At 32.3% G+C, this 23,552-nt stretch overlaps 3 protein-coding genes, 2 non-coding genes and 1 pseudogene across 6 annotated transcripts; 2 read left to right on the top strand and 4 right to left on the bottom strand.

The window, feature by feature from the left end:
* Nucleotides 1-74: 74 nt before the first annotated feature.
* Nucleotides 75-8,442, bottom strand: LOC126851007 (probable phospholipid-transporting ATPase IIB). 2 transcript variants are annotated; one of them, XM_050594517.1, is made up of 12 exons: nucleotides 7,632-8,442; nucleotides 5,368-5,512; nucleotides 4,995-5,267; nucleotides 4,640-4,882; nucleotides 4,351-4,539; nucleotides 3,676-4,262; nucleotides 3,186-3,602; nucleotides 2,554-3,098; nucleotides 2,218-2,458; nucleotides 1,772-1,938; nucleotides 1,457-1,660; nucleotides 75-1,373 (listed from the first exon to the last, which is right to left on the bottom strand). In XM_050594517.1, the coding sequence occupies exons 1-12, from the start codon at nucleotides 7,802-7,804 to the stop codon at nucleotides 1,240-1,242; spliced, it is 3,318 nt and encodes a 1,105-aa protein (XP_050450474.1). In that variant the 5' UTR covers nucleotides 7,805-8,442; the 3' UTR covers nucleotides 75-1,239. The 2 variants fall into 2 exon arrangements, with proteins under 2 accessions (XP_050450474.1, XP_050450475.1); XM_050594518.1 differs by lacking the exon at nucleotides 7,632-8,442 and adding an exon at nucleotides 5,942-6,171.
* A 185-nt stretch (nucleotides 8,443-8,627) lies between these two features.
* On the bottom strand, nucleotides 8,628-10,091 carry LOC126851011 (coiled-coil domain-containing protein 103). The gene is made up of 4 exons (XM_050594530.1): nucleotides 9,972-10,091; nucleotides 9,540-9,752; nucleotides 9,090-9,340; nucleotides 8,628-9,032 (listed from the first exon to the last, which is right to left on the bottom strand). The coding sequence occupies exons 2-4, from the start codon at nucleotides 9,690-9,692 to the stop codon at nucleotides 8,732-8,734; spliced, it is 705 nt and encodes a 234-aa protein (XP_050450487.1). The 5' UTR covers nucleotides 9,693-9,752; nucleotides 9,972-10,091; the 3' UTR covers nucleotides 8,628-8,731.
* LOC126851013 (transient receptor potential cation channel subfamily V member 5) lies at nucleotides 10,000-22,263 on the bottom strand. The gene is made up of 15 exons (XM_050594531.1): nucleotides 20,183-22,263; nucleotides 15,687-15,865; nucleotides 15,524-15,611; nucleotides 15,192-15,368; nucleotides 14,513-14,714; nucleotides 14,037-14,190; nucleotides 13,575-13,829; nucleotides 13,412-13,494; nucleotides 12,702-13,226; nucleotides 12,293-12,455; nucleotides 11,759-12,020; nucleotides 10,811-10,992; nucleotides 10,406-10,522; nucleotides 10,196-10,321; nucleotides 10,000-10,131 (listed from the first exon to the last, which is right to left on the bottom strand). Exons 1-15 carry the CDS (start codon nucleotides 20,271-20,273, stop codon nucleotides 10,000-10,002), a joined length of 2,736 nt encoding a protein of 911 aa, XP_050450488.1. The 5' UTR covers nucleotides 20,274-22,263.
* LOC126851012 (uncharacterized) lies at nucleotides 17,175-20,056 on the top strand (annotated as a pseudogene).
* On the bottom strand, nucleotides 21,940-22,013 carry Trnat-agu (transfer RNA threonine (anticodon AGU)). The gene has a single exon. It is a non-coding gene; the product is annotated as a tRNA-Thr (tRNA).
* Nucleotides 22,264-22,906: 643 nt separating the features above from the next.
* Trnap-agg (transfer RNA proline (anticodon AGG)) lies at nucleotides 22,907-22,978 on the top strand. Its single transcript has one exon. It is a non-coding gene; the product is annotated as a tRNA-Pro (tRNA).
* The last annotated feature ends 574 nt before the right edge of the window (nucleotides 22,979-23,552 follow it).

The raw sequence follows: 23,552 nt of genomic DNA, 5'->3' as shown, positions 1-23,552 counted from the left end.
CTTCAAAAGATATTATCAATTTTAATAAAATATGGACATGAATTGTATGAGTAATAAAAATATCACAAATCAGGTTAAGGAATATATTATTTTATTTGCAAATAAATTAATCGTAAACGTATTATACATAGTAAATAATCTTCTAAAAACAGCTATTATATTATTTGTGGTATACTTCATCCACATTAGTGATAACAACGATTACAGGTATGTTCTACATGCTTGCAGTATATACATGAATATAAAACATATTACGTAATCTAGTATTATTTATGCGCGTCATACATGATTGAGAATATAAATAACAAAAGATATATGCTTCTCATAGAAAGGAAGAAATAAAGTGAAATTTTAAGAATAAGAGTAAGATGAAAAATAAAATCTCAGAAGCTTTCTTATATAACAATGTTAGTGCAAAAAATGCTGTTTAGACTTGTTTGCAAAAATCACAGTTTTGTTTCGGATACTAAAGTTCTATTATTTAATTACATTAACTCTCTAATAATTTTTTCAAGTAAAATGCATTTGTTTCTCATTATACAGATCAAGACTGCTTGATCTATATTTCCAAATTTGACTACATGAAACATACTATTGTGTTCAATTGGAAAATATTAAATTTGTATTTTAAGAATAAGCGATAAAGATCAAGTATATAAGTGCCGTATTATGTGTATGTATATATAAATACACTGAAATGGAAGATGAAAATTTGGCAATTCAAAAATATAAATAATATGAACAAAAAAGAAATGTAAAGAAAAAATTAATATAAAAGAAGTGATATAATAAACTTAAAGCCAAGATACGTAGTAAATAAGCTCGCAGGAAAAATTAACATTATATGTAACATTATGAAGTTGTCAGTTCCATTTATAACAACTTTTTTTTTTAATCCAATCCTTTTTTTGTTAAGTCAGTGAAATATAAAATAAAATTTTGATCTTATCTTGCAGTACAAGCATCTTCATTGGGACCAATGTTACAAAAATCGTTCGGTTATTACAAAAATAGTTGGTTGATATAAAAATGTGTTCACATATGATTTTTTTTATTTTATTAAAAATTAATTTAAGCGATATTATTAATTGGATTGGATTAGGAATATTATAACAAAAAAAATTTGTATATGTCCTCTCCGTTATTAATATGTCTGTTCTATTAATATCTCTGTTATTAAAAGTTGATTTTATCCTTTCTTGTCATTTATGCATCAATTGATCAATTTTCGCATAAACTTTAGGATAATTTAGTGTAACTAGGAGGCGAAAACTTCTTTCTCAAAAACTTCAAGATGTACAGCGGCATGCAAGAAACTAATGTTATCACCAATACTTTCCATAAGAAGTCTGTTGTCTTAATAAATTCAGCATCTAAGTCAAATAACAAAAAAAAAGTCATTAATGAAGTGAATTTATATTTAATTATCTTTTGTTATTAAATGCTATGAACTTACCAAAATAATCTTTGAGAACGACTAAAGACAATAAATAAAGTGCTAGAGAGAAGATTTCTGCGAGTATCATTATATGATGCCAGGTTCTAATGGTCAAAGCAACCATTATTAACTCTGTCAAAACTAATGCTGAAAAACTGATGGCTACTATATGAATAAATTCGTCCTCGAACATTATAAGTGCACCATACATAATTACTCCTCCTGAAATAAAACAAACGATATATATATATATATTTTTTTATGTATATATATATATATATATATATATATATATATATATATATATATATAATTTAGATTAAAGCTGCATACCTTGATATATACTTATCAAAACCCACATAAAAAATGTTTTATATGATAATGAACGGCCTTTACTAAGCTCTTTATAAAGTTCTGGATAGGTAAGCGCCATTTTTCCTGATACATCCTTGTCTAATACCAATGAAAAGACGGGAAACATTGTATATATTGTAGCATATCTATAAAAAAAAATTTATAAATTTTACATAACGGATTTTGATATACAGAATATTCCATTTTAATTAAAACAGCTGTATATTTCATAAATTTGATATCACATAAAAATTACTAATTTCCATTAAAATAGGAATATCCTATATATTAAAACAGTATAATATATAAATATATAATTATATAAATATTTAATTTATGTCTTATATATGAAAGATTATGTATTGAAAGGACATAATTAATAAGCTTTAAATTTAATTTTTAATATGTTTGCCAATATTACTTACCCTACCATAAGAAAACCTTGATATAAGGCAACTGAAGATAAATAAAAAACTGCAGAGAATACAGCCTGCATAGTTGAAATTATCAGACCACGGTGTATGACAAATTGACTTAATGCAGCCGATCGTTTGTAACTTCTTCTACCATGGACTAGTAATAAATTAGCAAGGTGATTAAACTGAGAAATTGAAAAATCTGCAGCTAGTGATGCTTGTCTTCCCTCAAGACCTTCAAGACCAATTCCTATAAGCGAATATATACAATAATAATTCATGGAAAGATGTAATATACATAATTGGATTATTTAAAAAAATTTAAATACAAGCACACATACGTACCAGCATCTGCAGCTTGTATCATGGAGACATCATTACCACCATCACCAACAGCCGCTGTTCTCTTACCAGTGTGTCTTTGTATAAGACTGACAACTTCGGCTTTCTGCGTAGGAGAACACCGGCAGCAAACGACAGCGGGTGAACCACAAGCAAGTTCAAGAAATTCCTGCTCATAATATTGCAAGCACACCTCCAGGGAATCACCGCTGATAACTAAGGCACAATCTTGCTTCTTGCGAAATGTATTCAATTCCAAATGGGCATCAGTACGTGTCACGACAGATTTGAAAACATGCAATCCTTGAGTGCGCGAAACTAAACACGATGATTTTGCTATACATGTTGCAGTTTCTAACTTGTCGCCGGTCAACATCCATATTTTGATTCCAGCGTTTCTCAAAAGTTCCAATGTAGGCCTCACTCTGTCTTGCAATCTGTCCTCAACGCCAGTTACGCACAACAGTTCCATTTCTCTTTCAAGACTCTCTACAACCGCGACAACCCTCGATACACGATCGCTGACACTCATTCTCGCCGCATTATATCTGTAATACATAATATCGATAATTGTGATAATTGTCATTTATATTTTCATTCTATCATAAATGTAATATTTGTAATATGCGTCTTACCTTGCTTCAAAATCAAGATACTGATCTTCGGTCAAATTTTTTTTGGCCACAACCAATGTTCTGAGACCCTCACGTGCCATGTTTTCGCATACTTCTTCCAGCCAATCGTTATATTGTACAATACCGGACATTACGACATCAGCACCCTTCAAGTAAAATACGATCTCGGAACTGGATTCTTCCTTTACAATTATTCCCATACGCTTAGTTTCCGACGTAAAAGGGAATATTTGCAATATGGTGTAATTCAATATTTGATCATTCAAAGACTTTAACTGCATCGAATTTAGGTCTCGTTTGATCAGAGCCAATCCTATTTCTTCTGTCCATTTCACCAGAGCCACTTCGTCTGGACTGGAAGCTTGGTAATTACGTTTCTGTTCAGGCGGATAGTAATGTTGATCGGCCTCTGTTTGACTAAAACATCAAAATTTCATTGCTGATCAAAAATATCTCAGAGCTTTCACATTTGCTAACGAGAGAGCAATACCTTTGAATGGAACCTGTATCTCCAGTTTCCACTGTATGCACGCTCACTGAATCCAGATTCAAAGATTTGCTTATCTCGTCATATACCGGAGTTACGTTGTGGCATAGTGCTAGAGCGTGCACGGCATCGTAGATTCGAGTATTCTCGGATCTTCGCACTTTTCCACTATGCAAGGATAGTGTTGGCTTCACCGGGGAATTCTCCGTATCGGTCGGATAATAAGTCTTCAATACCGATGTCACTTCATCAAATGTTTCTTGACTGTAAGATATAGTACCCAAATGCAACTTCTTGAACACCATTTTATTCTGTGTCAACGTTCCGGTCTTATCACTTAGCAAATACGATATGCGTCCCAGTTCTTCAGGAATAGTGGTTGTTCTCACCACTGTACCAGCAATATCCTTATCTCTTTGTATACACCAAGCATAAAACGCCTTGCCCATGTCCAGATTTACTCTTAAGCTGATTGGTATAATGTAAGAAAATAGCAGAACAAAACGAAACATATAACGGTACCATGGTCCGTTGAATCCCTTCAAACACATCATTACAAGTGCAAGTCCTATTACTGCGCAAAATAGTACCTGTCAAAATATAATCAATAGATATATCAATGTTAATTAATATATTAAATATTAATATTTTGATATATAATTTCTACATGTGCAATACCTTTGTCAACTGATTGATTTCTTGATCCAGCAAACCAACTTTTGATCTGATTTCTGAATGATTCATCAGAGATCGCGTTTCCTGACCAGTGTAAACAACAATACCAAGAGCAGAGCCTGATGCCACAGCTGTATTAGCCCATAATGTGTTGTCCACACCCAAGCTTTCTTCACTGCTATATCCATCGTACTAAAAATACAGTATAATGAAAAAAAAAAAAAAAATAAATAAATAAATAAAAATATTGAAACAGATTTTAATAAAAGATGCAAGAAAATTAAATTCTCACTCTTGAAAAAGTGCCAATAAAGCTATGTATATCTTTTTGAGGTTTTTCAACATATAAACTGGCTTTAATATCAAACAATTGAGAATTGTTTTCTAGTTTTTGCGTTGCAGGTACTGCTAATCTCAATTTCCAATCCGTCTCTCCATCCAATTGATCAGTTCGTACAAAACATGCGCCAGATTTTTCTGTTGTGCGTAATAATACCAAATCAGCTGGTACTCTCTGGCCCTTCTCTACTATTACCTTATAGAAAAGAAAAGTACAATTGTTTATTTATGTATAACTCTTATTATGTAAGAAAAAAAAATAAAATTAAGATAAGATTACTAAAAAGGAATATTTTGATGCAACTTACCAAGTCACCTACTCGTAATTTGGAACTTGGTACTAATTCTGGCGTATCAAAACCTTTTACTAATCTATAATACTTTTGTGCATTAACTTCTTTGTCTCTTTTATATCTTCTAAAATCATCGACAGCTTCGCGAAAAATTGTTACAGTTAAAACAAAGCACAATGGTCCCCAATATGTATACAAATATCCTATTCTTATATCTGGTATGAATTGAGATATAGCCATAAGCAGAAAATATAAATTCAAAAAGAATTTAAATTGCTGAAAAAGAACCTGTAAAATAGAAATATGATTATTATCAATTGTACTATTTTATCTAATTTTCAAAAAATACAAAGATTATCAATTTTCGTTTTTAACAAGAAAAACATACCAAAGGCAAAAAAGTAACAACATTGTATTTTTGATTTCTTATTACATTGGTGGGAAACTTTTCGTGCATAGGTTGCCCAATATGGATAACCCTGGCTCTTAATTCCCGTTCTCTACAACATCTCCTCCACATCCAAGTACAACATCTGCAATTGCGAGAAACAGTCCCAAATCAATAAAGCTATATCTAAAATTGACAAAATAAAATTTCTTTTTGAAAAAATTCCTCCTTAGCATATATTTATTATCTGTAATACTGCTTGCAAAATATTATATTCCAACTCAAAATTTTAATTTGCAATGTGATATAATTAATAAATCAGGCACACCACAACTATTTTAATTATTAAAGTTTGATGAGCATAAACAACTATGTATCGTCTGACGCATTGATCGAACCGAGCTGTATTCGCGCGCATCAAGTATGACATATATCTATCTAAGAAATCTGTTAGTGTAAATGGAAAATCTACAACAAAGCGAGGATTCTCGCATTGTGAAAGATGCAGCAGAACAACGGACTAAGAATGAAATCGACGCCTCGATTTTTAATTGAGATAAGGTATATGCGTCACCTTGACCAAGAACTGTCATTCCGTGGCTTGGATATTAACGGGATGTCCTCCTTGGACATCCTTATAACGTTGCTCTGCGTCTCCATTTAGATTATTTTCCTCATTAGAGAGCGAGATTGCATTGGCGCAATTTCGCACACTTTCTTCACACACGAAAATTATATTGTACAATAAGTCTCAATTTATTATCAAGACACTAACAATATTATGACATCACGAGTCGCGGAATACACAATTACAAGATGCGTCTAACGCAGAAATGTCAATACAAACTGGATCATTCGCGATTGGTTGAATTCTGTCGATAAAACAGTGCCCAGCCAATAAGCAATCGCGTAAAAATATTAGCTCGATCTTATAGCCCGCAAAACGTCAACGGCAACTTTCTATAGACATATATCTATGACCCTTGGCAAGGTGCGTAACGATGCAATTTGAAAAATATTAACGAGCATCGAGCATCGAGCATCAGAGTCTTTTTCATTGCATCAGATATCATCGTAGAAATTCTTCAAGTATGTGTATACATATACGAAATAATTATGTATAAGAAAAATAATTGTATGTAGCTAATGTTAAAATGTGAATTTAACAAGTTTTATATTGCTACTGAATAAGGAATTTATTAGAATATGTAACATTATCCTAGCCAGAAATGTTTCAAAAAAGCTGTGATAATCTATCGCAATTAAAAGAAGCAAAAAAAATATTGATTTGTCCAAAAAAAGATCCTCTTTGTAAAAAGACTTTTTTATTTACGAGACATCGAAAACTCACGAAATATTTTTACATAATTGAAAACGTAATTATACTATTTTCTTATTAAGAGGTTTCGAATATAATCAAAAGATTGAAATACGGTAGGCTCCATAACATTAAAAAATAATGTTATGTTTTTTTGTTTCCAATCTAATGTTAGTTAGGTAATACTTAATATATGCAATACGTTTATATAAATACTAACAAAAACAATGGGAAGCTTTATGAGCTGAAAATGAGCTTTTAGATTATATATGCAAATATTTCTTCGCCTCTTCTCTCATTTCAGAGCATTATTTCTCTTGTTTCAAGCAACATAAATGATGTGAGCTTAAATTCAATTAGAAATAAATTATATGCTATTTATAATTGATAAATGATAGAAACATGTGCCGCGCAAAATTTTATTAAACTAAAATTTGTTTCGAATCTTAAATGCCAATTAATCGCATGCCTTAATATTATAAATAATAATATAATTTTTTAATATAAATAAATGATAGATTTTTAAAAAATACGTGGCATACTGCACAGTATATTATATGCATCCAAATATATTAAATAATAAATACTTGTAGCCAATATACAAAAAAAATTTATTTATTATAGAATGCTTGAAACTATAAAAAATATAAAAATGTATATCTAATAAACAAAATTTCAAGGATATTTTTCCAATCTACAAGATAAAAAATGATAAAAAGATCTATCAATTTATATTTGGATAAAATATATTGTGCAGTATGTCATGTATTTTTTAAAAGTCTATTTATTTATGTTATTTAAAAATTGTATTATTTATAGTATTAAAGTACGCGATATTAATTAGCATTTAAAATTTATCGATTATTTCTAATTCTTATGGAATATGTGTTTTAGGTGTGCGATGTCACGCGTTCCAAAACACCCCCCAAGACAAGCCGCGACTCACCCGCAGAGGCAGTTTCCCAGGTACTTGGAGCAATCCTTGATGCGCCGTCGCCTCGACGTCAGTTGCCTGATGCTGTCCTCGGACGGCTGAAGCAAGTAATCCGTCTCGTCGTCGTCCATTTCAAAGTCCCGCTCGTCGGAGCTCAGCCGCAACGGCATCTCCTCCAGCCTCATGGCGGTGTCGAGGCGGCGGCGCGCTTTCGCGTTGTCCGTTTTTGTTTTTGTTTTTTTTTTTTCGTGGCACCCACAATCCACCCTTATCGATGGTCGCTTTCTCAACACTCTTTTTTTCTCTCTCTCTCTCTCTCTCTTTTTCTTTTTTTTAGTCTCGCGGCGGCAAGAGGATGAGACGCGCGGTTAACCGATGATGCAGATTAATCGTCGTCTCGCGCGACCAACCGCCGCCGCGGCACGATGTCCGCGGCACATATCTTATCATCCTCTCGATCCTCAGCTGAATCCGATGTCAGTGATCGCAATATCGAGATTACACTATCGTCCACCGTCAATGTTTTGGGTTGGCGTGATCACGACGACGACGGCGAGAGGTCGGCGAGAGCTCGTTTATTTACCACGCACATATATACACATGTATCACCAGGTTGTATGTGCGTCACAGCGGTTCCGTGAGACGTAACCGAAAAATATAGGGAAGAATATAAATGTTAAATATTTCCGAGGCATTTAACGCATTCTTGCACACGTAAGCGATAAGAACAAAGATCAATGTGTATTTTATTGTTATCGTATTGGCGTGAGAATCGCCGCATTCTTCCCGTTCGCGGCAAAGCGCCGCGTGTCGCCATCTTACTCGCTCAGCTGATCGTGCTGACATGATGGTATAGTTACATCATGCGCGACGCATTGCTACGACTTTCTGGGCGCGTTGATTAGAATGATCTCTAGAAATGTTTCGAATTATTATACGCATGCACAGAGTATTTCAAGTGCGTGGCTTTTAATTTAACAACATATTCTTTGATTAATTCTTTATTGATTTTAGACAGGTTATCTGACAATAGTCTTCAATTATTTATTTTATTTATTATTTTCTCTGATTATATTAATTATATTATTTATAGAAAGAATTATTATGTTATATTAATTAATCTTAATCTGATATTTTACGGCTAATGACTCAATTGCATTTTTCAACGATATGTCTTGTGATGTTGCTTTGAGTTGCAATTGTTGGAAAATTTGCTCGCATATAGAACGTTCATTTTTTGTCATAAAACATATCGTCAGATCGAATCTATTACATGTGCTTAGAATACTGAGGAGTTCTATAATCGATGTTACATCGTTTAAGTCTGATAAATATTGTAAACACACATCCATAAAGTCACTGAAAAAAGATGCAGGTATCTCAACTCGAAAAATATGATTCTGCAGATTGTTCCTGTAATAAAAACATTTTACTGTAACATTCATCATTATACATTCCATGGATTCTTACTTTAGATTCCATATATAAGTAAATTTTTCAGAGTGGTTTGTAATTGTTCTCCAGGATTGTACAAAATCTTCGTACGTTTCTGGAGATTTTTTTGTAATATTTTTGTCATTTTCTTGATTGCATTTCGATTTTCCTGCAGTAGATATAATCGAGTTATGAGATTCAGTAACATTAATCATGGGATTCCATTGCACTCCAATCTTAGGTTTCATATCATTACGATCCAAAGGTTTTAAGTGAGCACCATTCACCTTTTACATAATTATAATTTTAAGTAAAAAAGTAAACATATTTTTGTAAATTTTGATTATATATTTAAAAAAATAATAGGTTTAAAAAAACAATGAACAATCATATTAAATTAAAATTTTTTGATATTTATAAATTCTTAAAAATTATTTAGAGAAAACCATGTCTTTTTTTATTATGCATATAAGTAAAATTAATTACCATCTGTCTGAAATGCTCATATGTCGGTACTCCTTGTTCAACAGCTCGAATTTTAGCATCATTTTGTAATTTATATAATTCATCGGCTGCGAGAGCCGCTTGAAGTTCTTCTTCTAAACATTTATAATCTATTGGAATCTTTAATGCACTCATTGTCACTGTATGTATATTTTCTCATCTTCTAACACATTTTTCATCCGAGCTCATCTGAGCCTTAAATAATATGACATGATAACACAACTGTTTGTTGTCATAGAAACGCTAATATAGCTTGATTACTTTATTGATCAGAAATTAATTTGTACTGTAGGAATTTTTTTACGACAATCTTTTTATTTATTTATAATTCATAAAAAATTGCATAATTCTAACATAGCTAAAAATTAAATTAATCAATTAACACTCGTAAGAAAGTAAAATATGCAAACATACATCAATTAATAAATAAAAAATTTATTATTTATCTAGTAATAATAGCTTCCGTTTCAGATAAAACTTTTTCCTTTGACATTCTGTTTTGTCTTTTCTTTACTAATTTATCGTGGGTTCTTTTCATCTCGAGTATTTCTTTCATTTCCTCCTTGTCTTGCTCCTAAAATCGATATCGTTATCTTGTGAAAAATTTATTATTAAAACATATATTTTTATATACTCACAGTTTGATTTAACCGGAGAACCAACGCTTTACGACCGTCGGACATGGGCTGAGAATAATCCATCAATTTTTTTAATCTTTCAGCGGGACTTACGCCTCTTTCCACGACCAAGACTATACGCGCCCACTAACATGTACGAGACAAATTCAACGAATGAAGTTAATGTGACATCCTACTTTAATACATCGTATAAACGAGCGACGTACATACTTGTCTCTGCCACTCATTTCTGGTTTCAGCGATCTTCTGGTAAGTGTTGCCCATCATAGCAATCAACATGTTTACGAGCAGGATTGCCACGATTGCCATATATAACACAAACAGCAGCTGCAACAATAATAATTATTGCTGTAATATTATCCAATCAACCACTGAATGCATTTAACAGTCTTTTGCTTGGCGCATATGCATATATGAATCATTCATCACATGAAAAAATTAGGTGAATTATTTAATTGTTGAAACATTATACAATAAATGCAATAAATGATACATTACTACTAATAATATCAATTATCAGAATTAATGTATAAAATGAGGCAATCGATGGCAAGGATCGCAATTGTAAATATTTTATATATTTTTGAGAAATTTAATATTCCGTAACGAAGATACCTTGGCTTCGAATTCATGCTCGGTTCTATCAAACGCGCCAAAGTAATCGCCAAAATTCGTCATACTCATCAGAAACATCGCCATAACGCTTTCCATCGGCGATGGCATCGGATTCGTTATCGAATCGTCAACTCCTTCTGGAGTGTTCGGATTGTCAAATGATAAAAATATGATGTAATATGCTGTAAAAAAATTAATTTACTATTTATATATTGCTTATCTATGATATATAGGATATATGTAAAACGTTGTGTAAAGATATATAGGATGATATTTCGAATATCTATAGAATCTCGGCATTATATTAATCAATTGCTGCGAATGTGACGTATCGATCAAAATATTTTATTATGACGATAGATATTTCTATAAGTGAACAGGTGTTCCATTCAAGACGCGGCTGTGTTGTATCATGATTATCCATGATGATGAAAAGTGAAACACAATGGCACAGTATGTGGCCACGATATTCCGTTGCTGGTTGCATAACAACATGTCGCACCATTTTTCGTAACCTTCTCTATATCGTTTTTTTCTGTACGGCATTCTTCGCCATTGTATGAGAAACCTCCGGCGATGACGATATGTGTCAATGTCACGTTGCAGTGTGTCGTAAAATCGTCGATTAGATCATATATCGTACAGGTGTTGCGGTGCTATTATTTCTGCGATTAATTAATAATTGTTGGGAGTCAATAGAGAATCAGGCATTGAGATCTTAAGGGAATGGAACGTATCGGTGTATCGAATGTATTTATTCATTACACGTGCCATTATGTCTTTTTAACTTTGATTATCAATTGTGATAATTGACAACAAGGTTGGTCTCTTTTACTCTAGGCATCATTCATTCATGAAGGTAAAAGAATGCGACCGTCATATAAAACGTGAGATTAAAAGAATATTAAATCAGTATAAAATTTTCTTGCAACGCGCTGAGATCATTACCTTGAGAGAATCCCATTACGAAGACGAGATAGATAGAGACGAATCTGAGGAGATCGCCCGTAATCATTCTGTAAATCATCACGACAAACGGTCCGACTGTTTTGAAACCTCGACAAAAGAATAAAAAATACGGCGCCGTTGTTAGCATCACTACGACTGCCAGCATGTCTTCGACCTCATCGGCGCAGGAAAATCTCAGAACTGGAAACGACATTAAGATGCAACACGAGAACAGAAACATCACACGCGACGGCGCCGTCATCTAAAAATCGAGTCACACATTAACATGTGTTAAAAGTATTTTATAATTATGTTAATCGAATAACTTAAGTACTACTTGATTTTTTTTTATGATTAGTTACAAAATCTTTGATTCAAAACTAAATTTTATTATTGAAGAGTAAAGATACAATTTTTAATTTTCAAAATTAACAATTTTATTTTTATTATCTTTTTTATTTTGTCTTTTCTTTTGTTTCTCCTTTCTTGTAAATTGAAAAATGTATGTTGAATAACATCTTAAATGATTCTTACGAGATTTTCAATGAACATGTTAAGACCTAAAAATCTCGCTTCTCGCAACGCAGCCACGATATAGAGCACTGCCGCAAAATACATCACAACTTCCGCAGTTAGACGAATTTTTCCGCTTATTGTCAATTGCATCAGCCTGCATTCCTCCGTAAGATCGTTCCACCTGTTCATATATATAATATTTCCGCGAAAGATAAAAAGATAAAAGCTCTTGTCATAAAAAGTATTTTATAATATCAGACATACATATATTCAAGAATTTTAGATTTTTTAATATTTTAAATTTCATTCTAAAGCTTAAAATATTGTTTTTCATTATTATATATTAATAACAATGTTATTAAAATCTATATTAATTGTATTAATAAATTTGTAAAAGCATTTTGATCTTTGTGATATTATATTTTACCATTTGTCGTGATGATTAAATTTTTTTAGCAGTGTGATATCTTCGATGATCGTCTTGGCGGTTGAGTTAACATCGATTATAATAGTTTTGCTATTCGTATTCGTGAAATAATCCGACGCATTTTGAGAGTTATCGATGTACCATGGTGTATGAACGGTGGCTTCATCAAGAGAACTTAGGAGACCCTCATTATTGTTCAGTGTTAAAAGTAAGATGCTTCTCAAAGCCGATGTAATATTCGATGTCACTTGCAGCTGAATCTTCTCCAATGACTCTTGCGTTATATTTAAGGATGATTTGAGATTTGAAGTGAAAGCCGCTGTGAAACTGTTTGTGATTAAATTCGATAGATCCGAACTTTGGAGTGACTTGAGAATCGTAGATTCCATCGTCGTTATGTTGAATGAATTTGTGCTCGTCAATGTATCATTCGCGTTTTCATCTATTTGCGGGCCAGGACGAAGAGTGAAACTAATCAGCGACAGCACAAAATAAAAGTAGAAGAGAATGAATTGACGGTAGAATCTGAAAATTTCAATCTTTCGTTATATTTTTTAAATATATAATTTTTTCATGCCTTATAATTATTTTTATATTAAATTAAAAATAATTTTTCATATTATTTTTTTTATAAAAATAAAATTAAGTTAGAGGATTAAATTTTTTTATACATAAGAAGAAAAGGTTATATATTTTATATAGATACACACCGAAATTTAACAAAAGTGTTCCATTTAGCGTTTAGTAGATCAATTAGGACGCCGTCCATTAGCTCTAAATGTTCATCTTTTTCCTATAATTAAAATATTGTAAAATATTTTGCATACGTGAGAATTTTAAAGGAAAAAATTATTACGCAATTTATTCGCTTACACCAAAAACAACTAAATTTAGAGCAGAATTGTTGTTGATTGTTCCTGTATTAACGTCGATCGTATCTATTTGCGACAAAGGATAGGCTGCGCAAGTTATGCTACCAATTTGCCAGTATATCTCTCTCTCGATATTCAGAATGTGAAAAAACATTTCTATTCTAGCCAGCTTTGCTGACAAAGTCAACGGAGTCAGATGTTGGACGTTTCTTAGATCTAGAGAAGCTCCCACTTCATAGGCCATATCGAACGTAGCCTGTAAAATTAAATTAAAGAGCAGACATATAAAAACGAATAAATGCCATATTCTTAAAATAATTTTATAAGTCCATTTTTGTATATTATTTAATTAAAGGCAAGACAGCTTAGCTTGATATTTTTTTTTTTGGCATTAGTAATTAAATAAATTATTTAGACAGTATCTTCTATAGATGAATATAAAAATTGAAAGTATAATACTAGCCAATTTTTCGTATATCACCAGCATATGCAAAACGGTGTTCCCATTGGTGTCCTGCTTGTCCGGATCTGCGCCTCTGGCGAGTATAAGTCTGTAGCATTCTTCCTGACCAAGGCATGCGGCAAAACTTAAGGGATACTCTCCCCAATACACATATCTACAAACGTATAATGATAAAAAAATAGATTGTCTTTGTGAGGATTTTTATCGAATTAACCGTATACGTATTATGTTCTTGACATCGTGCTTGACAAGATTCATTAAAATCTCTGATGGAAGAGCTTGTTGATAATTAATCTGTCTCAAGGAATTTAACCTGATATAATATTAGGTCAGGTTTAATCTTGAAATAGCTGAAAACTAACGTTGTCTAAACTATAAACGTTGTGTTAGTAATGGAGAATGGAATTTTTCTGCTCCATCATTGAACGAGAGATGAATCGTAATATCGTTTTCTTAAAAAATGCTATTGTACACACCCGTTATAATTGGTTTCTGGTGCGACGCACACCCACTCATGGTCTAGACTATCATATCTCGATGCTTTCTGATCTTCCGGGCACATAAAATTACCGAAGCATCTCTCGTGGATAATGCGCGGATCATCCGCGCCGCTGTCGAGAAGGAACTTGACCATCGACGGATCCTCGTTCACAATAGCAATATGTAACACATTTTCTCCTAAATGCAAAGCGCATTGTACAAAGTAATTGTTATAAACTGAGGCAATAATTGTCGGAGGAATATAGAGATTTCGATTTTTTTCTTATTATAAAAAAAAAATGTTATATTTAATTTTGATTTTTAGCAGTATGTGTTTTTTACTTATGTTTACATTTCTAGTCACTGTAATAATGTTGTATGTGATGAATTTACGCGACCTGAATTCAAAAGAATTTCTCGATTAAAAAATGATGAAAGCCACGAGCTGAAGGAACATGAATGGTTTACCTTGGAAATGCTAATGTTTCATTAAGCAAGAGATATGCTATGAATAGATATTTTATTCAGCGCACTTGTCGAAGAGTTTATCAACTGATTTTCTAATCTACATTCTTCCTCACAAAGGAGAGATATAATAAGAGTTTTAATTGACAGCATTTAAAATTTAATCTCTAATTGATGTTTATTATGCATTTCATAATAGCTCGAACTTACCGTAATATTCGTCGCATAGATAAATATCGTTTATAAGCTTCGGATAGAAACGTAACAGTCTTTTTGCCAAATCGGCGTGGAGGGCAGTAGCGTTTAACATACACAAATGCAAAATAGTTTCGCCGACAGCTCCTCTCTCACTCAAATTCCAGCACACTAATCTATATTTGCTTTTATCTGTCAAGAATTTAGCATTTATTAATTGAATAAAAGATCATTATATAGTGCACAATTTTCTGTGAGTCATAATTTAAGTAGCAAGTGCAAAAAATATATTTTTGCAATAATTTATCTGTACACTATAATAATTTGATTAAATTTTATAATGTTACCTATCTTAGTTTCATCAACTTCTTCATTGGCCATATCTTTATCTATATCATAATCCGCAGGATTTTCCATAGCTCTTAATGGTGGTAGCTATGCAATGTGAAACAAAAATTATTAAAAGCACTGACATCTGAAATCGAGAGAATAGCGAAATCGATTGTGTACCATTTTGTGTCGCGGACGATCTTTATTTCGTAAGAGAACCAATTTTTCTATAGGTATCCACTTGCCTTCTCCTTTGTTGTATAAAAAGGGCTCGACTTTTGTTCTCACCGCATGATCTAATTCTGCAAACTGTTTTGTTTGAGTGGCTCTTTTCATCATATCAACTAACAAACCACCGCCTGTAATCGATAGAATAAATATTCGATTGCAGTAGTCTTATAATAATGAGGAGAATGATGAGAAAATAAAGTAAAAATACAATTTTTTAAAGTACTTAATTTATTTTTTATGAATCAGGAATGTTACGAAAGAAATTGGCAAGTGTGGAAGTTTTTGCGCGAAAATCGTGCGAAAATTTTCAATTTTGCTTCAAAATGTTCGCGATGATTCGCGGTCACGTTAACACAACGTCATCGCGCGATGTAAAATTAAATCCACGGGCGGCACGTGGATGTATGCTGCATCACGACTGCAAGTATTTGGATCGTCGAGTGCCTGTCCGAGGAACCATATATCGAGCATTAGCACTTTAATCATACGACTTCGGAGTGATCGATGCAGTGACTCATGGACCAATAAAACGGGCAACGGGGAAGGGAGGGTTCGCGATTGCGATTCGTTTCGATTAACGTTAATTCCGCGTGAGACGCATCTCGAACATTCGTGACGGCATTCCTATTTTCGCGATTGAAAAGTGCATGGCCTCCACTCGCGGACTAAAAACAGCTGTAGCCGTGGCGATTACGTTGCGATCCGTCTAATTAGATTCGCAACCTGTCAACTCGTGATGTCAGACGACGCAAATGTGGCGAATGTTACGAGGGGAATTTGCGAGACGCCAAAAATTGTCGGCGCCTGTCTTGTTTTCTTCTGCTTAAATAATACGCGTAATTATTATCGCAATGATTTGATTCATTTTTCATTTTTCATACATAAATACGTGTATATTCTACAGTATTTTCAATGGAATTATCTTTGATATTATATTATAATACTGAGAAATTATGATCCTTTTATTTTATTTAATTTACTGTCCTAATCAAATTATTATTTAATTATTTGTTAACATATTATTACATGACATGTTATTGCGTGACATTCAAGTTTCTATCATTCTATAATAATTTAAAAATCCGTGACTTACATGTCAATTGATTTGGACTTTTAGATTAAAAATGAAACAGTTTTATATACTATGTAAAACATGAGGAAATAAATATAATATAATTTGATTATTCTAAACTATATAATGTCAAATCGAGACAGTAATCGAGGAAAATACTTTTCTAATCCTAAGAATATCCTCTAATAACATATATATTAAAATAACTAAAAGCAAAAAATAGAAAATGCAACATAGTTTCTTTCCCATTTTCCTAGAAGATTCATAACTTTGATTTACGATATTCGAGCGGCCGATTCTGCTGCACTAAAAATAGGAGATTCACTGGATCGTCATCTCGTTCTAACGTAGTCGGCACATCAAAGTACATACATACAACGCCATCTTGCACGGTATGGCACAAATATTGCATGCATCGTCGCGGCAATTGCTGGCGCAAGTCTGCGGGAAGAGCAAACGGCCGGGATATTGCCGCCACCGCCGATGTTGTCAGTGGTTGAACGTGGCACCGTGCGGCCTGCATCATGGCGCAGTGGAGGCAAGAGACAATATTGAAGCTGATCGGTGCGTATCATGCGAGAAAGCTCCTCTGGGATCACAATACGCCCGATTACTCCGATCGAAACAAGAGAATCCACGCATGGAAAGAAATCGCTGATGAGGTGCGATCATAATCACGAAATTATAGCTAACATAAATGACTGCTGCATATTATTTTCGTTTTTAATTAATATACGCACAGATATTTTTATTTTTAATTAATATACACACAGATATATGTATAAAAAAAAATTATATTTAATTTTTCCGTAGCACTTTCGTCCGTTTTTCGGTAAAATTGTAAAAATTGATGTCGCAATTTAAACGAAAATCAACGCGGATGTTTAGAAATATAAATTTTATTAGCATGTTTCTCATTTTTGAAAAATTTAATTTTTTATACATTTGGCTATATAGAGTGTGTGGGAATAATTTTTTTTTGTGCGAAGCTTTGTTTTCAAAATAAATGATTGCGAAAATTAAAACAGTTGAACTGTTCCCTGTTACAAAGCTGTGCTTTTTCAATCACAAATTTATGAATTTTTGAAACAAATCATGATCTTGTCAATGTCCACAAACATAAACACGAGCAGAATTTCGTTAGTCGAAACATAGTCGTTTATTAAAAAAAAATTATTCTAATTATTCTTTCGACTTATTTTGACACGAGAATCAATTTGTTTTCGCTTATACTACGATTTCGCACTTACTCTGTAGTACAAAAAAAAAATTCAGCGAAATTAATATCATAAAATTGCATTATAGCTGATAAAATGAATCATTAATTTTTTCTATCTTATATTAATAGTATTAATAATAATAATCTATTTAGAAAAAGCATATATTTATGCTCTTATTTTATATATAACACAATATATAGTATACGCGTGCCAGGAATACTTTTGGATGGAGTGAAAAATACTCTCTCATATCTCGAGTGTTACACGTATATTCCAGCGCACGCGACGAATACGCCCCAACACTTGCGCAAGCCGTTGCGCAACTCTGGTGCAACAAGCGCACCGAGAAGGCTTTATTGCGTCGAGAGCGGAAGGCAATTTTTTGAATACAAATGCATTTACGTAACGGCTTGCGCAGAATCCACGATTTATTTATTTACATTTTGTTACATAACGCGCGCTCGAATTAATTTATCATTGAGGCATATTTTTGCAAAAATGCATCTTATCGCGAAGTATGTATTGTATAGCTCGGATGCGATGTGATGACAGTAGAGAGGAAACTGAAGAGCCTGAAGACTCATTTCATGTCGGTTCACAAAGCATACACGAAACGTAGACTCAAGGCTGATCTGAATCCTGGCAATGTTGTAACCAAGCCTAAATGGTTCGCTTATGAAGCTTTAACCTTTCTGAATAAAGGACGCTTGGTGCGAATCAATCGCGAAACACCGAATATGGAAAAGCAGGTGCGCCGAAAAAAATTTTGTAAAGATTGCTATGATTTATAATGTCAGATATTATGTATGCATATTCATATCAATCTAATTAATTGACTAATTAACACAATAATAACAGTAATAATTAGTGATAATTGTAATTAAAACTAACAATTATAATAATAATTAAAAACAAAAAAGTTATTATTATACTGAGCATCATAAGTTTTATTTATCATTTACATATTATAATTCATTCATTCATGGCCAATTTTTTATTTAAATAATGTTAGAAGATATTGTCTTTATTTCTCGGAAAGAATTGTACATGCGTGAATTAATTCATATTTATCTCTTTTAGAATTCCGCACCTGTTCCTAATTGGAAGCCGCAGGTATGCTTTAAATTTTTTTATATTATAACGAAATTATAAATTCTTGAAAAAATATAACGCGTTGCACAATGTACAGGGTGTCTAAACTTTTTTGTCTCTCTTCGCATGACTCGTTTGTAGAACACTCGATCCTGCGATGTCACGACCTTTTGTTCTACAGTTTCAGGAGATTTCGTCATGCCGCGAATTCACGGTTTTTGCTGAGCACGTCGCAATTCGGCTGAAAAATATAACTGACGTGCATGCAAGACTTGTCGCGCAGCATCAAATAAACAACATCCTGTTCGAGGCCGAAATGGGAAAGTATAACATACACTCCTCTTTTAATACGGTTAATTCGGAGATTACGGAGAACATGGATGAGCCCTCGACTTCGAACGAGGAGAAAGTAATGATAAATATCACCTAAATGATAATCAAATCTTCTTCTGTGATTGTGTATATTATACTATTCTTAAAATTTTTAATAAATCATTGCCACGTGTTCAGATTTTATAAATCGTTCGCGATTTTAGAGCGTGTTTATTACAACAACAATTCGGTTTCACGTTATTTGTCGTGAATAATAGCGATCGATAAAAAGTATTGATTTTACGTAGAGTCTTCTAAAGACCGCGTAAGAAAACGTTTGGCTGATCATTGCTGAATCTGCTTGCCCAGACATATGACTCTATTTATGTATCTCCGTTTGCGGGTATGTCACAACTTTCCTCGTTACATGCCGCGAAAGTCGCGTCAAAAGCCAGCTACTGACAAACGCAGCCAACATGCTGACAAAACGAAATGTGCGTCAGAAACCCGCGGTGGCATGTATTTTCAGATATTTCGTTGCTACTCTTGTTTGCAAATATAAATTAAAATAGTGAAGATAACAATATAGAGAGCATATACAGAGCGCATATATAAATATAAATTAACTAAATTATAATTATATGGAATTAATTTTTATTTATATATAGTATTTTGAACAATTTACATTTAATTCTATGAAATAAATAAATTGAAATGCATTTATTCTATTCATTAATTACATCACTCACCTTTTAAATCGACTAATTTATAAAGCACGATAGACGATGTATCCGTTTGTTTCTTCACGCCACTCGTAACATTGCTCTCTGTATTACCCATTGCTTATAAACACTTCACTTTTGACTTTCGTTTAAGTACCTGTATTAGAAGAGAGAGAATCTTTTACGCATATCGAATGTGGCACTGTATGCGCGACTGATATCCGCTAAAATTGATAAACGTGTCCAGTTGCCAGGATACCGTAGTCAATTATTGATTAAACAAATAGCTTTAGGTTGAATTATTATAAAATTCAATTTATGTATATTACATGTTTTTTATTATTGCTTTATAACATTTATAATTTAACATTATAATCAGACTATTTTTCCTTATCATAAGGAAGGAATAATTTCGGCAGAAATCTACCTCGAAATAGAAAACCACAAATTTGGCGGCGGAAGGAATTAATTGCTAGACATTGAGTGATTTTGGTAGGAAATCCTGTTCTTGTCGGTTAATAAGATCCTGCGTCTAAGAATTATGACTTAATTCCGTTGATAACACAATGACTTTTTATCATAAATAGATAAAATAATTAATAAATTTATCCAACAGATTAATTAAAATCGCAAAGCGGAAATAATAAAATTGATATGGATCATGCGTTAAATAACCCGCATTATAAAATTTTATGCTTAAGTAATAATAAAAGTAAATTTAATACAGTAAAATATGCGAGATAGATAATATCGCAATATGAATAATACTAATTTGATCATTTAGGTGTTTGATCGCGCTATACGTAATAAATTGTGCATGTTGAACGCAATTGTTCTTGCATACTCTCTTTCTTTAGAAGAATATAAATTAAGATTGATAGATTTATAAGTCACGGCGAAGATCGTTTGTTTCGTACCACATACATCATCATAAACATTATCATATAATTGTTTAACATCAAAGAATTCAAGAATTGCAAGAAACTGCTGATAGCGTAGACACACTTAAGCGATATAATGTTTCATCCATATCATAACTAAGATTTTCATAAATTAAAGATTCATGAATATTAGTAATTATTATAGAATATAACTGAGTCATCTTATTAAAGAAAAGACATTGAGTTTCAAGTTTTTTCTTAAGTCATCTAATTTCTATGGAAATTTTTCACTCGTTTAGTGATTTATAACGCGCATTGCAGCCGGTTGAACAGCCACGAATAATTTTCACGCATATCTAAGCAATGATCGTGCTTTAATTTAGACCGGAATGTTTTTAGACGGCAATGCTGCAATTGGTATTACGCGTTAAGCAGTTATAAATACGCTTATGACTGTGGCCGCATTTACACAAGTTAAACTGAGAATCGACTGCATGCGGACATACAATACCTTGATCTCGGTTCTCGCGAACAGGAAATTAGATTCTATTATTGCGTTGATGGTCTAGGACAGTTTACGAAAGTGAATTCCTTTCGAATTCGAATGATTTCAATAGGCTAACAATAAGATCCACAAGCATCACAAATTTACTCTTTCACGGATCTTCTCATTGGTGAGAGTTATTTCATTAAATAATAATTTTTTTTTAAATTTATAAAATGTATAAAAAAATTTTATTGTTTCATTGTTAATATTTAACAAAAATAAACTGTTTTTGGCAATTATTTTTAAAAAATATTTCTTATTTTTTATATCTTTGAAAGAGAGTTTACAGTTTTTTTGTTACTGAGATATCTCAAAAGAGCAAAATTAAAACGAAACGGATCGATTGTGGATCCGGAAGGCCCCGGAGGGATTCGAACCCTCGATCTCCTGTTTACTAGACAGGCGCTTTAACCAACTAAGCCACGGCGCCCAGATGATGGTATTATCTTAATAGAAGTATATAACAATATCAAGTGTATAACACGAGTCGTGACTTAATTGGTTAAAACGTTTCTCTAGTACATATATTGTCTAGTAGTTACATATATATTTATAAAAGTTTTTATATAAAAAAATTAAAGTTAGAACAAGTTACCTTTTATGTAAGAAAATACATACATTTTTTAACAATTTAATAATATATAATATAATGTGTATCTATTAGAAAATAAAAAGAAAAAGCAAGAGAAAAAATATTCTGTGACGAGTACCTATATTTACTTTGAAAAAATTTATGGATACTTAAAAACGGTTCTCTTGTACGCGACCCACATTTTCAGACGTTAAATTAACTTACAACGAAGAGAAAAAAGTAGACGATCTATTTGTGAGATTGAAATATATGGACGCGTGTGAATGCTGCAGTTACTTTGTGCCGCTCCGAAATGAGATATAAGATAATCAACGTGAAATATGGGTATGCATGATTAAACAAACGACTTACTGAAAGAAATGAGAATTTTGAGTTGTGTTAGAATTCGATAGAGAGAAATATACGTAGCATAAAAAAAGCGCTTTATTTTTAGGAATTGAAATCGTCGTAATTTTGCAGAATTTTAATTTCAATCTTACAAACGTGCGAAAATAATCTCTATGTTTATTCTTTTACTTTATATATAAAAGATAAACGCGGCTACTAATATAAGATTTAATTTTCAATTTTTTAATAGGAAACACGCAAATAGTACTTGGTTGATGTAATAAAATAATTAGTGTAATTCAATGAATGTTAAAGCAAACATTATTAATTTTAAATTACAAAATTCAAATGGAGTACAAGATATTAATTGATATACGTATCAAAAGAACAACTTTTCAAGAAATGGCTCGTTGGTCTAGGGGTATGATTCTCGCTTAGGGTGCGAGAGGTCCCGGGTTCAAATCCCGGACGAGCCCATTTTTTTTCCTTTACGTTTTAATAATTGTTTAAATTTTTACATCTCTCTCTTTACATTATGTTTTTCTCTATTTTTTTCTCTCTCTCTTTCACTCTGCGATGTACGATTCGTAATACATATTCTTAGCTATATACTTCATGAATGAATATGAGACATAATGATAGATGTCGATATTTATAAAATATCATAAATAAAAACATATTTTATATTAAGAGAGAAAGAGAAAGAGATATGCTACTCATTCGTTAAATATTTAAAATTCCGATTAAAGATAGTCGCGACGCAGTTCTCGTTAAATTACATCATTACTGATCGCCTCGGGACAATTTCCATGGATTAACATCTTCCTTCTTCTATTCAATGTCGTTCCGAAACAATGAATAATTAAGGTCAAATAGTCAGTCTTTATAAATAGCTTTGCATATATCACGCTTTAATCAGCAACAATATAATAGATCATCGTACACAATATTAATTTCTAATTGCGCAGTATTATCTGGCACGTGTCATATCGTTTAATAGATTTCTAATGCGATATTTCACGCGAGATTTCTTGCAATCTCATTGCAACT

The sequence above is a fragment of the Cataglyphis hispanica genome, chromosome 7 (assembly GCF_021464435.1).
Source record: "Cataglyphis hispanica isolate Lineage 1 chromosome 7, ULB_Chis1_1.0, whole genome shotgun sequence".
Classification (NCBI taxonomy): domain Eukaryota; kingdom Metazoa; phylum Arthropoda; class Insecta; order Hymenoptera; family Formicidae; genus Cataglyphis; species Cataglyphis hispanica.
The sequence above is the reverse complement of the archived record's forward strand: the minus strand, read 5'-3'. Positions and strand labels throughout refer to the sequence as shown.

Bases quoted from the DNA above. Each gene is read 5' to 3' on its own strand.
- LOC126851013 (XM_050594531.1), bottom strand. From the start codon at position 20,273: ATGGGTAATACAGAGAGCAATGTTACGAGTGGCGTGAAGAAACAAACG. The intron at 13,227-13,411 runs GTGTGTATCTAT...TGAAATTTTCAG, and splicing joins AACACTTTTGTTAAATTTCG to ATTCTACCGTCAATTCATTC. The intron at 10,993-11,758 runs GTAATGATCTCA...ATTTTTTTACAG, and splicing joins CGTAATGGGATTCTCTCAAG to CATATTACATCATATTTTTA.
- LOC126851007 (XM_050594517.1), bottom strand. From the start codon at position 7,804: ATGAGGCTGGAGGAGATGCCGTTGCGGCTGAGCTCCGACGAGCGGGAC. The intron at 4,540-4,639 runs GTGAGAATTTAA...CTGTATTTTTAG, and splicing joins TTATTGGCACTTTTTCAAGA to TACGATGGATATAGCAGTGA. The intron at 1,661-1,771 runs GTATGCAGCTTT...GTTTTATTTCAG, and splicing joins TTTGATAAGTATATATCAAG to GAGGAGTAATTATGTATGGT.
- LOC126851011 (XM_050594530.1), bottom strand. From the start codon at position 9,692: ATGAGTGCATTAAAGATTCCAATAGATTATAAATGTTTAGAAGAAGAA. The intron at 9,341-9,539 runs GTAATTAATTTT...ATTATGTAAAAG, and splicing joins ATGAGCATTTCAGACAGATG to GTGAATGGTGCTCACTTAAA. The intron at 9,033-9,089 runs GTAAGAATCCAT...TTTTTATTACAG, and splicing joins ACTTATATATGGAATCTAAA to GAACAATCTGCAGAATCATA.